The sequence below is a fragment of the Chelmon rostratus genome, chromosome 11 (assembly GCF_017976325.1).
Source record: "Chelmon rostratus isolate fCheRos1 chromosome 11, fCheRos1.pri, whole genome shotgun sequence".
Classification (NCBI taxonomy): domain Eukaryota; kingdom Metazoa; phylum Chordata; class Actinopteri; order Chaetodontiformes; family Chaetodontidae; genus Chelmon; species Chelmon rostratus.
In genome coordinates this window covers 4,568,921-4,585,116 of record NC_055668.1, presented here as the reverse complement: position 1 = coordinate 4,585,116, position 16,196 = coordinate 4,568,921, and the positions used below count along the sequence as shown (strand labels likewise).

Below are 16,196 nucleotides of genomic sequence, written 5' to 3'. Positions count from 1 at the left end.
TTTTTCCAAGGAGTTGATTCCAAACAGTTTAGCATGCAAGTTTAGAACAGGAAAGAGACCAATGCTGTGTTCTCCAGAGGAAAGTAATTAAAAGCTGTTGTCAGTGTAGGTTAAACACAATCTTAACAACTCAACCCTCTGGTTGTTAGAGTGGTCAAGTTGGCTGAAAACACTTTCAAAAGCAGCTGAAGTCACCATCTTTGGTCTGGACGACATAGCACTATGGTTACCAGCATTACTCATGGCTGTGCTAAGATTGGCTAGAAGTGACTGCTTACATGCTGTTCTGATGCAACATAAACGAAAACAAGAGGAAACTCACTCTGATTGGTAAATATGGCTGTCAATGTCAATTGTCAACAAAATGAACATAGCCCTGGCTGTGGTAAGTAAAGATTTAGACCACATCAAGTGCAGATAATGTTACCGTGACACTAAAATATTTGTCCAAATAATTTGAATTTTAAAGGATTCTATGGAAAATAACAGTTTCAAGACTACATTTTGGCCATTTTTCATGTTGCTCCATCTTAAATATTAACCAGCATTTCATCAGAATAATTTTAGTTACATATAGCCAAGATGTGGCCATTGTTTTATCCTACACTAATGCACCCATACAATTGCACAAACATTTCCTCACCTCCACATTTGATGCATCTGATGAAGTCTTGATAATGAGACCAACAACATATTTTTTTATACCTGGCAAACACAAAAAGACATCAGAGAAATACTGTTAGCATGCACCAATAAAGTATGTAAGTCTAAACACATCCTGACATGATGAGCTGCTGTTACTCATTAGTCCTAACACAGCCTGCTGGCTTATAACTAGCTGAATTTGACAATCTTATCCCAGTACACTTGTTCTCTGTAAAAAGTGTGGCCCTCCATTTACAAACACTTGCAAAGCCTGTTGGTAAACACATGGATGTGGGCTGCAGCTGCCACTGAACTTATGTGGGGCAAACGTTTTGGTCAGTTCAGTGGAAGTTACATTTCCCCTGGTGTTTTTACAGACAGCCAAGATTGTCAGTGTGAGCAGAGCATCTTCAAAAATGTGTTTTCAGCTCCCTCGCGTTTGTTTCTAGACTGTATACGATAAGATAAGATAGATAAGATAAAACTTAATTCATCCCCAGCCGGGGAAATTTGGGAATAAGTACTCAATTCTGAAAAATATGTGCTGGGGTGTATTGAGCGGAGCCGAAAACAAGGCAATACTCTGACACAAGGGGGGAAAGACATACTTGCCGGTCGCCCTGCACTGGGTTTGCCACTTGAACAAAATTCAGGCATCTACGGTCAGAAGTAGGGAAGTCTTAGGTCAATGAAAAAATGAATTTTGAGTAAAATTATAGAAGAATGGAGGGAGGCAGAATCAACTTATACAATTATGAATTGTATTTCATAATCATCTCTTTTTGCTCAAACAAAAATCTTTTGAGGCAATTTTCATCCCACTCTGTTTTCAGATTCTTCAAAAAAAAAAAAGAGAGACAAAAAGAACAATATGTTTAGATTTAAAAAGCAAGAGAACAGTAAATACTGAGACAAGTGACAGCATAATTGGTAATCAGGCAAGAGTTTAAGTGTGAAAATGTAAAACCTTACATTTTTGTTGTATCCATTTCAACTTACGATACTGATGTAATGCCATACATAGGAACATTTGATGCTCCATGATTATTATTGATGAAAAACTTATTATTTCAAAGGCATCTATTTAAAGCCCCTATGTGTAAGATTTTAAAATTTCTGACATTGGCTACTCAAGGTAGTATTTTCAGAAAAGATACTATGGCAGGGATTAATCCATGCCAATAGACAGGTGGACGGAGCACTTTAATGATCCTTAAAGGGAAATTGCCCTGTTACTCCTATGGGTAAAATTAGATGAAGGGGCTGGAAAAGAAACACCGGGATTGTCTTATCTTTGTACAAACAAAGACATGTATCAGGGTTATTTAAAAGATACTGTCACATAAAAATTCTACACACGGAGTCTTTAACTTATTAAAGCAGTGAAAGAAAGTGCAGTAATGACTTTAACTAATGCTCTTCTACTTCTATAAAGATGCCCCTTTGGAAAGCTTTAAAATCAGCGCTGGGGTGTTCTGGCTGTTCCCTCTATAAAACAGCTGCTGCAGTGCAGAATCCAACCTGGCTTGCAGCGACCAGTGCAAGCCAGTCAAGAAGAAAACAAACCAGCATGCTTAGTGGGGGAACACTCCTCAACTTGGCAACCGCACGCCACAACATTTAAAAAGGCAGTACCACGGACAGAATTAAAACATTATAGCACAACTTTAAGTGTTACCTTCACACTGATTCCTGGGAAGAATCTTCCATCTTGTTTTGATAACCGTTTCCAGAATCTGAAGAGCATAGTACTGTAACATGCAAGGAGGGAGAAGCATTAGGATAAAGCTATTATGATAACACTCAACAACAAGCACTGTGTAATTTTAATACGAACCAAAAACAGTATGAAGTGGATCAGCCTGTAATAACTTGCATTTCTAAATTGGATTGGACTGAACCACATCTTTCATGCAGATTTCGGAGTATGCAGAGCATTCACTTGTAGTTTGGGTTTTAAATCTCTATAAGCAGCATTAAGCTGGAACACTGCAGAAGTCCTGCTGTTTCTCCCAGCATCACACCAGACAGCAAAAGACAGAAGAAAAATACAACAATCCATTAACCAGCTTTGGCTCTGATTGCTCCAAGCGTGAGTCTAATGGTCTAGAAGACATAACAAGGTCTATGTTAAATGCTCTTTTACCTAGGCTACACTATGTAGGGTTGGGCATCGAGAATGTTTTTCTCTTAAATTAGGAGTGAAGTCAAGTATGCAACTGTGAATTTGTTAATAAAGAATCTGATTTGGCTTAGTGACCCCTGAAAGCAAAGTTTGAACCTGCTGTGCTACTGTCTACCTCGCTGGCTGTGCATGTGTCTACCCACAGTTACTTATACTATGACAGACTTGAGCTAAGACTGCAGCCAGGTTTTAAAAAGACAGAAGTGGGACAGTAAAAAGTTCAAAAATAAGTTCACACAAGGAAGAAATTGTATCATGAGGAAGTATTGAGACCAACTTTAGGCCTACATAAAAACATGCTCCTCCCTCATTAATTTGAATGGAACCGTTTTGCTGATGCAGCAGGGGTGCAGCAGGGGTTGCCAATGGAGAGGGCTCCAGCAAAAAAAACTTTGCGTCGTCCCATTTAAAAGTTGAACCTCAACTTTTGCTGCAACGCAAAATCATCTGGTTATGGCGCCGCGGTGGTCAGTCAGATAGATGCAAGGGCACATTCCTTGTAGATCTTGTTTCTAAAGATTATTGGCGAAAAGATAAAATGCCAATGTGGTTTCCAGAGCAGGAAAATCCTCCGTCATATTATAAACCACTGTGGACTCTGATACGCCTTCAAACTCATGGATCTGTTACTGAAATGGGACCCCCTGGGTTGCAACTGGAGGTCTCACCGGTACCTGAAGTAACATGGCCCCACCAATTCAGTGGCTTACATTACTTTAATGTAAGGTTGTTTTTGGGTTGAACGCCAACTAAGAATGCCACATTCTCAGTGCCCTCAGTTGTCGTCATAACGCCCCAGAATCAACTAACACTACCATGTCTGAATAAAATGAAACCAAGTATAAAACGGGGACAGTAGTACAATATAAATATAAAAAAAAAGCTCATTTACGACAGTGATTTTTTAAGGAAGCCTAAAATCTGTTGAAAATAAAGAGGGTTTCTCTGGTTATTTGGTTTCTTTTACTACTCGGACAGCATGCCGAGAATCTGAACAAGCACTTAATAAGAACCAGGATCAATAATAAGAATCCAAAACAATAAAATTTCATCGATACCCAACCCTAAACCATGAGTCAATTTTCCCAATACTCAAGTCAAAAGTAAGCCTGAATAAGATCCCTTTAACTGGTGTGTCATAAGGAACAGCAAGACCAACCACAGGTTATGCCCTGTATAATTTCTGATGGCCTAATAGTAAAGCATGAAGAAAAAAAAAAATATATATATATATTTATTAGTTTTTAATCTAGTGTTACTTCAACTGGCTGTTTCAACTGTAGGGATCATCAATTCAAAAGCACATTGATTCCAAAAAATAATGAATGACATATAGTAGAGGATGTTATCAAAGCAGGATTAACAATGTGCTACAGACAATGGATGCTGGAAGATTAAAGGTGAAATCTCCTTACAGGCGCACTGACTGTGCACCAGTGACAGGCGTCACTTGGAGTGCTGCACACATTTCTGGAATGTTTTGTTTCACCTTTAACCACCACACTTTGCACAAACCATCACAAAAGAAAAGAGAGAAATTCTCAGCAGTTGATCTGCCAACTTTTAGCTGGCAAAAGCACATTATTAAAGGGTCTTGGCTGAAGAACTGAGGGGAGGAGAGAAGAGGAAGAGGATGCACTGTAAACGGAGAGAAGGGTGGGGCGGGAACAGAGCCATGATCCCTACAGGTGAAATTAAGCCATCAACAGATTGTCTCTCTACAATGGATCCTACTGACTGTAGCCTGCACCCTCCCTCTGTCCAATGAAACAGATGCAATAGAAACGGATGAACAGAATTCAGTCAAAGGGAATTTAAAAAGGGTAGACCTTGTGGAGGCCTGCCGTCAAAGCCTAGCTGTGTCATGATGCACAGGATGACACACCCCTTCTCTTCCTATTACAAGCCATAAACATAATGGAACATTGTGATTAATATCAAATATTCACAGCTTGAATTCATTACATTTTTTTCAAATATAATAACTATAGTTACCAAGAAAAAGCCAAATGTTCAAAGTGCTTTCAAATTATGCACTTTTTAAGCTAATTAAACAAGATAAATGCAGAATTCAAGAGGTGTTTACCTTTTGTTCCCTCTTTTCCTCTAATGACCCCATTTTTTTGGCAAATTACAAATTTAAAACTAGACAAAAGTACTGTTGATATATCAACTCAGACATTAGTAATGAATGTCAGTGTTAAAAGCAATCTTACAGGCAAGCAAAAAAGAAAAAGGCAAATGTCACATTGTGTACTTTGAGGAAGTTACAAATGCATTGCACTTTACTTCATACTCAGTAAATGCATTCATTTTCCATTATGGGTATTCGATTTATGGATTAAGCTTGATTATCTGAAGTATCATAGTCAATTTGTTTTGTTAAGATAACTGTGAATCCCTGAATTGGTCTGAAGACTTAGTCACTGGGTTCACAGGCAGCTTGCTTTATCAGCTGTATACAGTACAGCTGTACAGGAGGGCCACATTGTACACTTATCAGTAGACATATTGTAAGGCACAACCCAAATCTGAGAACTACAAATAACAAATGAAAGGAGCTAGAGGTGTTAATGATTTATTAATAATCAATTATCACAGTTGTTCATTAGAAAAATCAGGAATATATTAACTGATAATACTGGAAATTGTTTACATATGTGTATGCTTTTAGAAGCTGGACATATGCTGAAAAGTTAGTATTACTGCAATAACTGATCAGAGCCCATGCTCTGGGCACAACACCTGACGGGAAACTGTAGGGGAAAAGGTGTTGCTGACCCTGATGACATGCTGAAAGTGAAAGTTCACTCAAACAAAATGCTATCACCTGCAGTCATTTATGTAAGCAGTTAACTGTGCATTTTTTTCATCTGATGCACCAAATCTTAATCAGTGAGGAGTTACAGTAACAGCCTGCACATACATCTGGCCCACAGCCATGCAGATATGCCCATATTTCTAACTGGTAAGGGGATTGGGGGGCACACTCCATTTGACGCTGGCATTTGCAAGACACAAAAACGGGTTTGACTTCATCTTTCTAAGTGCTTCCAAAGGCAACTGGACTTGTGGTTCTAGAAGACATTTGACTTGTCCAGTTTATTTTTAGCTTTACAAAAATGATGTGCAGTAAGTATGTTTAAACCTTTGAATGAATCAACTACCAAATGTATTCAAATATTGACATAATTAACATTTTCTTGATGATGGATCAAGAAAACTGCTTCAGATGTGCATTCATAGAGAGTGTAGTGAAAAAGAGACCAGCATTGCTGCTGACTCCATAATTAAGAGCCAGCTGGTACCCAAATAAATATAGCTGATAGGATTGGTATTATTAAGAAAATTTGTAAAATAGCAGGAGCTCAGTCCCATTCAGACCCATCTGTGCAGAATCTTAAAAAGCTCATTTAGTATTGTATAGTACTGCCACCGGGAGTTGACAGGCAAAGTCAATTATCTGATATGTTCTGATCCAACAGAATTAATTTTATCAGAAGCACAGAGGTCCTACATAGCTCAAGAGTTAGGGCATAGTGCAAATACCTTCAGGACTACTTATTCAACCTCTGCTGGCTGGGCCCTTGTGCACCCACAATATGCACTCACAGTATATTAGGCTGCTTTCAATAAAAAGATCCACCAGATAGCATCTTTTACATAATCTGAAGTACTGTGGCCTAGCATGATGTTTTTGTTTTTTATTTTTACAAATTGTACTTGTTATAGCATACACTTCCTCAGAGCACAAGTGAGTGTCTTTCCATCAGTGCTTTCTGCACTGGAGGTAGCTTACTTTGGTGTTCATGTTCTGGGAGAACTCCAGGATGGTGTCCACTCTCGTCCATGCATCCGGGTGCTCTTTTAAGTGTGTCAACACTTCTTGTGCCATTCTTTGCTGTAATACAAATATGAATGACACTTTAGATTTAACACAGGGGCACCATTAAGAGACTTGCAAATTAATTTTACAAAAATTAACAATAACTCTCTAGACTTGTCTATCATGTAAATGTCACTCCTAGACAGATGCTTTTTACAGGTAGAACATGAAAGGAAGATGCAGTGTGTTTTAGGTCAGGTGTGCGATAAAGAGGACCTGTGGCATTGAACAACACGGCTTGTCAAAAATGTTGGTTAAAATGAAATATGTTTCCTTTCATTCCAGGCAAAAATCATACATTAGACACAAACACACACAATAGACTTTGAGTCAGAGGGCCTATAAGGCATTTTTATATGCTTCGAAACGTACCTGCGGTCCCACCCCATGATATAGACAGTTCACCACATTATCCAGCAGATTGATATCCAGTTTCTGGTTGAAGTCCAGCAGCTGCTGTGCTGCATGGTCCGCTAACATTGTCATAATTGCTGGCATAGAGATCTGCAACAAGAGCAGCAGAGGGAGGGGTCATGAGTGCACATAACACATTCAACGGGCAAAGTCATGGGAACTGTGTGTTTAGAAACAATTCCAAACAGCTGACCACTAAACAAAAATCCCCTAGACCCACCACTGAACTGTCATTTTAAGATGTTAAGCTCATGGTGTCACAAGCTTGTCACTATTCAAAAAGTATACAAAGGAAAGGAAAGCTTTGTCAGTTCTTCTGTTGCACTAAGTCTGGAAAAGACCAATTTGGCTGCAAAATTTCCACATAGTGCTCTGATCTCCCCCAAAAGTCAGGATTGCAAGTAGGAGACTCACGAAACAAAGACAAATTCACTCAGTTATCACACTCTGCGGCTGTTACTGTGAAAATGCCCCAACACTTCAGGTAATCTTAATTTCATTGGTAACAGGAGGGCTTTCACCAGACCTGCACCACACTACCCCTAAATATAGGTTAAAATTGACTTGAATATAGCTAAATGCACCAGTCATAAAACCACAGTCAATAACATTTCTCCACTGGTTTAAACAAACAATAGATTCAAACGAGCTAAGCAGGAAACAGAGTGCTCAGTCCGTCCATATTGCCTACTCTGATCTACTAATCAAGCACTTGTTTCTACGACCATATTAAGAAGGTTAAGCGAGCCACGTGCCGGATATACAAGGCGACGTCACGTTGTTTACATCTGCAAGTGACGGAGCTCACTTCTCCAAACACCGACGGCAACTCAAGCAACGTTAGCAGGTAGCCGTGGCTTAAAAAAAAAAAGAATAATGAATGCAGTTTACAACTGTGCTGACGGTTACTTCCACTACTGGTAACGTGGCTGTGTAAATAGCGAGCTAACGTAACATGACTTCATACAGAATGCTAACATTGGCTAGCCTTTCCGCTACATTTTTAGCTAGTAGTTAGCAGTGTGTCGCACAAACTGTTCGCATGTGGTCCTTCGATGCTGACTACAACCACTCCCACCACGGATACCAGTGACGGAGGGCGCCCATACATGAATTTTACTCACTATCATTTAACAGCGCTGTTTGGGGAAGTTGGCGCTGTGTGTTGCAGCGACACTCGAGAAAGACTGGCAGCAGTTCGCCCCATTAGTGACAATTTCAGACCCTTTAACGTGGCATGACACCGACATAAAGTTAACATTGTCTACCGCTAAGTACCTAGCAACATCAACTTGACATCCGCTCACATCACGCACGCGAATGATGCTGCTGTAGTGGGAGAGGCACGGATTTAATCATACAGCGTTTGGTTACTTGTTCATCTGCAGTGTCGCACGTAGCGTTAAAGGATGCAGCCTCGGTTAGTTAGGAATCCAGTTAGGTTAAGTTAAAGCACTTTCTATGACGTTAGCTAATCTTGCAAAGTGGCAAATGCGGGCTAGCGGACACTCGAAGGCTATTTGGTTATACCACTGATGCTATTACATTCTGAATTAGCGTGTCTTTTCAGGAGCACTGTGACAGGCTACATAAGCTATAACACAACACAACTTAATACCCACAACAAAATGCATTTTATTCCTTGCACAGGTAAAGCCGAGAAACGTTAATCACAACATGGCAGGTTTGCACTTCACCCCAGTTACCTACCTAAAGTCCGAGGCTCTGACTGAAAAGAGTGGCGTTTGCCAAAGAAGCTACAAGATATAGTGAGTACTTCAGTATCACTGTTGATTAGGAAAGATTTCCTATTTCTGCAGCGTTGACTATCTCCAGCTCCAGCAGTGAGTGATGTCTGGCTGGTAAGAACCACTGATGTGGATTCCAAAACTACTATCACGGCAAACCCAGCAATATGTCACTCCGATACATTTTACGAAACAAAGTAAACCTTGATTCACTAATTAATTCGTTACTCTGATAATTTTCCAACGGGGCGGTGTAGAGGTTGTATGCCTGCGCCTCCTCTCCTCTCTCAAGCAACTAACTCGCAACCGGTTGAAACCGGTTCAGACTGGGAGATTCCATCTCGGTTTAGTTTTCAGCCGATGGCGCCGCGTAAAGTTTGGACTGGGGTTACGCCCACACCGCGTTGCGATTGGCTGCGGGTTTGTCGTAGACTTCCTAGTTGGGGTCCTATTGAGTGATTGAACTGTCAGTTTATTTCAATTCGCTCAAGCGCCCACGCGACTACTCCGCCCGGAGAGAAAAAGAGGGCAGACTCCCATGCAGAATGGACTTGTACATGACTCTGCTTATCAGAATAGCGAAATAGCGAAAGTAAGCGACCGCTATTTATTGCCGCTCACAGAGGATAAAGTTATAAATGACCGTCATGAATGTAAATGCTACATAGCGTCACTGCACGCGCGTACAGTATGATGCGTAAAACTAATGCCATCCAGTGATTTTATCCACTTAGACGCTCTGTGAACGTTCAACTACTTTTAAACGCAATATATCCAGAAGGTAGAGTGGCCATCTCGCGCAGGTACACTTTCGTCTTGAATGATGTGATAAACCGCAACTACCATTCATTTGCCTGTTGCTTGTAAGCTGGTAATTTTCCACCAGCCACGAGTGGGAGTGGTTACATGATCATGAACGCACGGGGTTAGAAAAACGACCTGGAGGAGAATCTTTCCCGAATGGCCAACAGTGACAAAGTGATCGGCGGACTTTATAATCGTACAGTGTCAGCAGCTGCAGAGACACAAAATGTAGTAGCATGGTCTATATTTTGCTAATTGGGAGCCATATACAGCGTGCACCGCTGTCAATTGAGGATGCAAACATGACAGCGTTTTTTTTTCTCCTTTGTGGTCACGTGGTCCAGCGCGCTACTTGATGGAAAAATACTGGATTTGGTGTGTAGCGGAGACAGTACACAGCCCAGTAAAGTCATTCAGGGAGGATTTTTCGAAGGGCGTTTGAATCTTTACCCAGCAACACTGTCTGCCACTCATTTCTTTTATGTCTCGGCGACCCATAGAGACATGTACGCATCATTTCTGTTATTTGAAGTAGCCTGGCGCTGAAATTCAGTTTGTACTAAGTCGCCTCATTACTGTTTTCTGTTCTTTTGGATTTGGATTGGAAAGCAAATGTATTTATTTCATGTTTTTGCTAAATCAGTTGATGAAAATGAGTAATTGCAACAAATCTGGCATTTTTGGGACGAATGTCAAGTCATATATAGCAACTGAAAATGATATTCATCCCATAGGTGTTACCTTAGACATGCTGTTTTAAAGTTGCACATTAGTCATTACAGCTAGTGCATTATAATTATTCAGTTCATAGCATATCCTCTTAAACCCACAATGCATGCAATAAACATTATATGGCAAGTGGATTTCAGATTGCACTGTAGGAATTAGACACACAGAAGTGCAGAGTGTCATTAAACCTCACAAGAAAGTAATCTTAAATCTTGTTTTATTGAAAAAATGATCAATATGCATACATTTTTCCACGTCAAATGTGCACATTGTGTCTGTGCACTGTGTCAGTGTCCTTGGATCAGTCTCATACCCCAGACAGTTGGCCTACATCCGAGCCTTTGTTATTAACAAACAAGATTTCAAAGCCTATTATCTATGTGTTGATTCGTGAATGCCATTTGGTTTGCCCTCCATGCTGTCACATTCCTAGAATCCTCCACCATTGGAAGGAAAGAAAACGCACGCTTCTGCACACAAACAGTTCAGCCAAATTTTTAGGAACATAAATGTCCTGGAAAAAATATCTGAAGTTCTGTTTAAGACACACAGTGCACCATGTGGGATAAGACATATTCACACAGGTCTATATGACACTCTGCCCTGTGACTGTTTGCAGCTTTAGCTGTTGTGGTTTATCATTTATATGTACTGCATGCTCACAGTTAGATAGTTCACAAAATAGGCCTTAGTTTATAAAGTTTACATCAGTCTGATTTAATTCACAATAGATGTACTGTGGAAATCTGGATCATTTCAAACAGTGATTTTCTTCACTGAGTCCAATGCCTTCAGGGCCTTGCTGTCAACAGACCTGAGCTGTTAGTGCAGTGCTGGAATTTATTGTTACACATGTGTGAAGTTTGGAGGTAAGCAACCTCCGCCAGGCATAGGCTGGTTAAATCTTGTTCTGTCTGGTTAGGGCATGGTAGCCCATTTACATATTTTATCATTGCACCACACTAGGGGGCTGACCTCCATGTGGCAGTCAACTAAAAAAACTTGTAGTTTGTTGTGCTGCCTCACACTGCCATTGGTCCTGTGCCTGAATGTTCTGCCTTGGCATACAAGCTTTCAGCAGTAAAAGGAGAAATGGAAACTGGTGCCCAGTTTCAGAGGTATCACACAATGAGACCGGTTTGGCAAGATAAAGTCAACATGTCATATTTTAGATCCTCTGGACTAACTGTGCAATCATCTGATGTGCTTATACCTAGTGAGAGTTGGTGAATAAAGTAAATAACATGTGAACATAAGACAAGAATACTCAACTGCCTTTTGCTGAGCCTGTCAGTCCAGTCCATGCTTCAGTCAGGACATTATATAAACAAAGAACAGCGCCATCTTCTGCAGCTCAAGTGTTTAAAATGACGGCCCCTGACATGTGATCCTGGAGCGCCCTCTGCTGGGGAAGTGACGGACTGACTGACACACTAAAACAAGACCATACATTAAAACGGATGTAAACTCAGTTATAAACCACCCGCAGTGGAATCAAGGCAGACATTATTTGTAGTGTAATAGATGAGTGTTTTTCATAAAAGAAACACAAGTGAAATTCAACCTATAATGTATTTGTATTCAAATGAATGAAAAAACAAACACTGGTCAAATGAACTATGATAACTCAACTGCTTCAAGGAAGACAGGATAACTCTAAAATATGCATAAATACTGAATCAATCTGTAGTCAGTATTTGTCTTTGATGGTTTATTCCCCCGTATTGCTGAGCTTCATCCATAGTCTCTGCAGGTTTTTACCACATTCATTCATATTTTCAGTGCTTAGTGGATTCATCAGTCTGTTAATTTAAACACAAGATACTTGTGCTCAAAAAGAGGATTCATTCTCAGTGAAGAACCTTGGAGCTCTAATCTGCCTCTATACCTGCCAAAGAGCAGTGATTCCTAACACGTCTCTGGGGGTCATCAGGTGGAAACCTCCCTTCAACAGTGTTTCGCCTACTTAGTTCCACTACACCTCCAGGAGGTTAGGCAGTGAACTCCGGCGTCCCAGAGTCACCCCCCCTAGTGCCAGTTCACACTGCTCCTACACAATCCAAATAGCACCGCTACATTCAACTGACCCAAAGATGCTCCAGGTAGTGGCCAGCACCGATGCTACTATTTAACTATTGCTAATGCTAATGATGACCGCCCCCATGTGAAGAACATGTGCATTAAAATCAGTTGGTCACTCGTATCTCTATCTTCAAAAATGGTTTTCTCTCTCTCTCTCTCTCTCTCTCTCTCTCTCTCTCTCTCTCTCTCTCGTCAGTTTAAGGAAGTGCACACCTGAGGCACGCCAGGGGGAACATGAAGCTGACTGTTGAGGCACTTCTTCTCAAAGGCCTCTCCTTGACCTTTGTGGCTTTACTTTTCCCTCACTGGACAAAAGCATCTGCCAAATGAATAACATTTGTGTAGACCCATAACAACATGTGTATGGGTCTACACACACAAAGGGGCTACGGGTTGCCAGGTTCTGCACATTTTTGGGTGGATTTGTCCAATCCAAAGTTGAACCTTTCACCAATCAGAAGCTTTAATTATCTTAAATAGGTGTGCAGCCAGACACCCTTGTGGGAATGGACCGTCATTTCAAAATGTAATTCTGCATAATGTCCTGTATAGCAATTCTGAGAAGCTCTAACTTTTGCCTTACAACATTTCCTGCTCTCGCTTTTCCCCTTCTCTGAACTCATGTGGCGATGTCTCTGTTCAAAACGCATTCTTAACTTGTTTATCATATTATTTTTCATCTTAAACCAGCTACATGTTTTTTTGATATTGTAACAACTAAAAAGATAACTTGCAATGTCATTTTCACCCTATCACCCACATTTTTAGACAATCCTTAAAACTCTCCAGGGGCTAAAATTCAACCGTGACGATCACGAAAAGTACCGCGATCACTGTGACCTCTTCTCCTCATCTGGAGTTTCTGAAGTTTCTTCGGGCTGAGATATTAACCTTAGTGACTTATTATTAAGCAAGTTAAATTTCTCAGGCAGTTACTGTATATTTCTACAGGCAGAATTAGTCAAAGCAAGACTTTGGCTCAGACTTTTAGGCCTTCTGTCTGAACGAAACGCTGATCAAACAATATGTTGCTGAATCTCGTCCACATTGAAGAACGTAGCCAGAATTTTTTTTTCCAAAATGTATCTATAAACCATCCTCCTCCAACAATGATGTGTTTTAAAAGTAACATTAAAGATTCCTGTTTTGACTGACTTTAATTCTTGTTGATTCTCATTGCATGCCACAGCATGGTTCACTCAAAGGTACAATCCCAATGTGAATCTGACACTCCAGCCAGTGTGTGCTCCTGTGCAGTGAGGACAGTGATGCCGGGTGGAGCACCGTGTCTTATCTTTACTGGAGTATTTTCATGGACTATGTAGATGAACTCTGAAGCTTCAATCTAGCGATGTATGTTTCCGCTTGTTTGGGTTTTAGAACAAACATCAAGTCTACATACTTGGATATAACTGATGGCTTTGACTTGTTGCAGTCGGAGAAGCACAGGTGCTACCAATAACATTAACACTAGCAGCTAAATGGAATTCAGCCTTCTTTAATTTGATTATTTCTGCCTGTGTTTTTCCTACTGTGACATGTGAAAACATCCGTGGGAAAGGGAATATTGTCAAACTATTTGTTGTCACTAGTTCTGCATCTCTTGCAGTACTCGCACACACCAGCAGGATTGTCCTCTGAAACTTTTCTTACTTTAAGTTAATTGCTCTGTGCAGTAAGTGCACTCCCAGCACTGTCCACCAGGACAGTATCACTAAGTGATGACTGTCCTCTACCTTAATAGACAGCTGGTTTGAATCGTTGGGGTGGTGCAGAGCAGCAGTGACTGGACAGCTTACAGGCGTGTTCCCAATCCACTGTGATTCAGTGAGCACAGTAAAAAACACAGTAAGATTTTTTTTTTTAAATTTCAATAGAGAATCCCAGTTTCACTGCTGTTTCCTAGATCTAATCAGAAAAGTGTCTAGTTACAAGTGTAATTTTGACAACGTCTGGATCTGTCCTCTCTGTTATTGTGAATGAACAAGAATAACAAACACAATCATGGGAAGCACTGAACAGCCTTCAGAATTCAGATTCAGTACATTTGGTATTTACATGATGGTGACAAACTCATCATGAGGGAAAAACAGTCTGTCCGAGGACTGCATTCAAAGTGTGTACTTGTTTTTTGTGAAGTGATAGAGATATCGCAAAATTCACTCTGGGTGACATTTTCTACTAAGAAACACAAAACTGAGCTGGTAAAGATTCGTTTGACCCCACTGGCTCCATTTCAAGTGACCTGTGAGCTTCCAGCAAAAAGCTGAATCTGTCTTATGTCACAGTCCGTTGCATATTCTTCAAGTGAAGCCGTGGTCACAATTAACACGTTGTGGATTTAAAAATCAAGTGAGGATAAAGATGACCCGTCGTCCGAGGTCAATCAGTGTGTCTCATACAATAATGCATTCAATTAAATAAACCTCAAACACCTTCAACAAGTCTTATAGCCAGCATTTGGTTTTTGCAAGTCAGTGTGAACCAATAGTTTACATGATCAAAGGATGTAAATTATGAGCCTGACTCCATCTGTGCACTTTATCGTAGCTGGATGAACCTGTTTTTTGTTTGTTTGTTTGTTTGTTTGTTTTTTTGCCTTAGGCCCCTCCAAGGCAAAAAAAAAAAAAAATGTCATTGGGCCCCTTTTGCCACCACTGCTTCTTTATAATCCCATAGACCCTGAAACCAACCAGTGCCCTGATGCCCTTCTAAGAATTACACCTAAGACTTTCAAGATCCAGTTAAAAAGGTTTTTAGCTTGAAATAAAGCATAAGACACATTTGTCAGTGACTTACTTGCGCTAACAGTGAAGGATGAGAGTAACCTTTCAGCGCCGTCATCACATGATTACCCACATGGGAAAAAGCCTCAGTCACCAGCACGTTGTCACTGTTCTTTCTTGTTTCTGCAGCCACAGGATATTCTAAAAAAAAGTCCACAGGATGTAAAAGGTGATTTCCATGTGTTTCTACGATCGCTTGAAACGCCACAAAATGAAGTTTGACCATGTCTCCTCCTTGTGGCAGTGGTTGACATCTATTTTTGAAAGCGTAAAGCATGAAGCTATATTTGGTTATACCTCATTGGATGATGTTTCACTAATATAATATTCCACCTCACTTTGATAGGTGTTTGACCATGTTTTCAACCAAAAACTGCACTCTACACAAGCACGTTAGCAGTATCCATGTGAGAGCGCAGTGAGTGCGCTTACACACTAACATACTGGCTGCTGTGCATGCTGACAGGTTGCTTTTGAGAAACCTGGACATGCTAGTGAAAGAAGTCTGTTAGAAACTAGAATACTGTGGCATGTAAATACCTTCTGAGGCTTCTGAATATTCGTTGCTGATGCAGGATGTAGTGGCTGAGATGGTGAGAAATGAAGACACAGCTGCACGCAGACAGTCAGTAACCTGGATACTGATAGAATCATGTATGCAGGGATTTGAATGGCCAGGTTTGTTGTGTTTCATGTGAAGGTCAAACGGAAGTAAAGCTGGTTTTCATTTGTCACCGTCTCTGTCTTCGCATTTACAAATGGCCCAAACATGTCAGCCAAAGGCACCAGGTGCTCAGCCTCCTCCCGCCCAGCATGACTATTGTGAAGGTGCAGTAACTCTTAAACTGAAGTGAGACATGACATTGTTTCCAGTCACAGTCACACCAGCAGTGTGATCTATAGCAGAGCAGCTTTGA

At 40.6% G+C, this 16,196-nt stretch overlaps 1 protein-coding gene across 2 annotated transcripts in view; it reads right to left on the bottom strand.

The window, feature by feature from the left end:
- xpo1b (exportin 1 (CRM1 homolog, yeast) b) overlaps positions 1-9,203 on the bottom strand; it is a 28,554-nt gene extending 19,351 nt beyond the window's left edge. For both annotated transcript variants that reach the window (XM_041947764.1, XM_041947765.1), the window contains exons 1-5: positions 8,841-9,203; positions 7,089-7,220; positions 6,630-6,731; positions 2,324-2,396; positions 644-705 (exon numbers count right to left, since the gene is read on the bottom strand). In XM_041947764.1, coding sequence (XP_041803698.1) covers positions 644-705; positions 2,324-2,396; positions 6,630-6,731; positions 7,089-7,214 — 363 coding nt within the window. In that variant the 5' untranslated portion in view covers positions 7,215-7,220; positions 8,841-9,203. The remainder of the gene's footprint in view (positions 1-643; positions 706-2,323; positions 2,397-6,629; positions 6,732-7,088; positions 7,221-8,840) is intronic.
- Between the last annotated feature and the right edge of the window lie 6,993 nt (positions 9,204-16,196).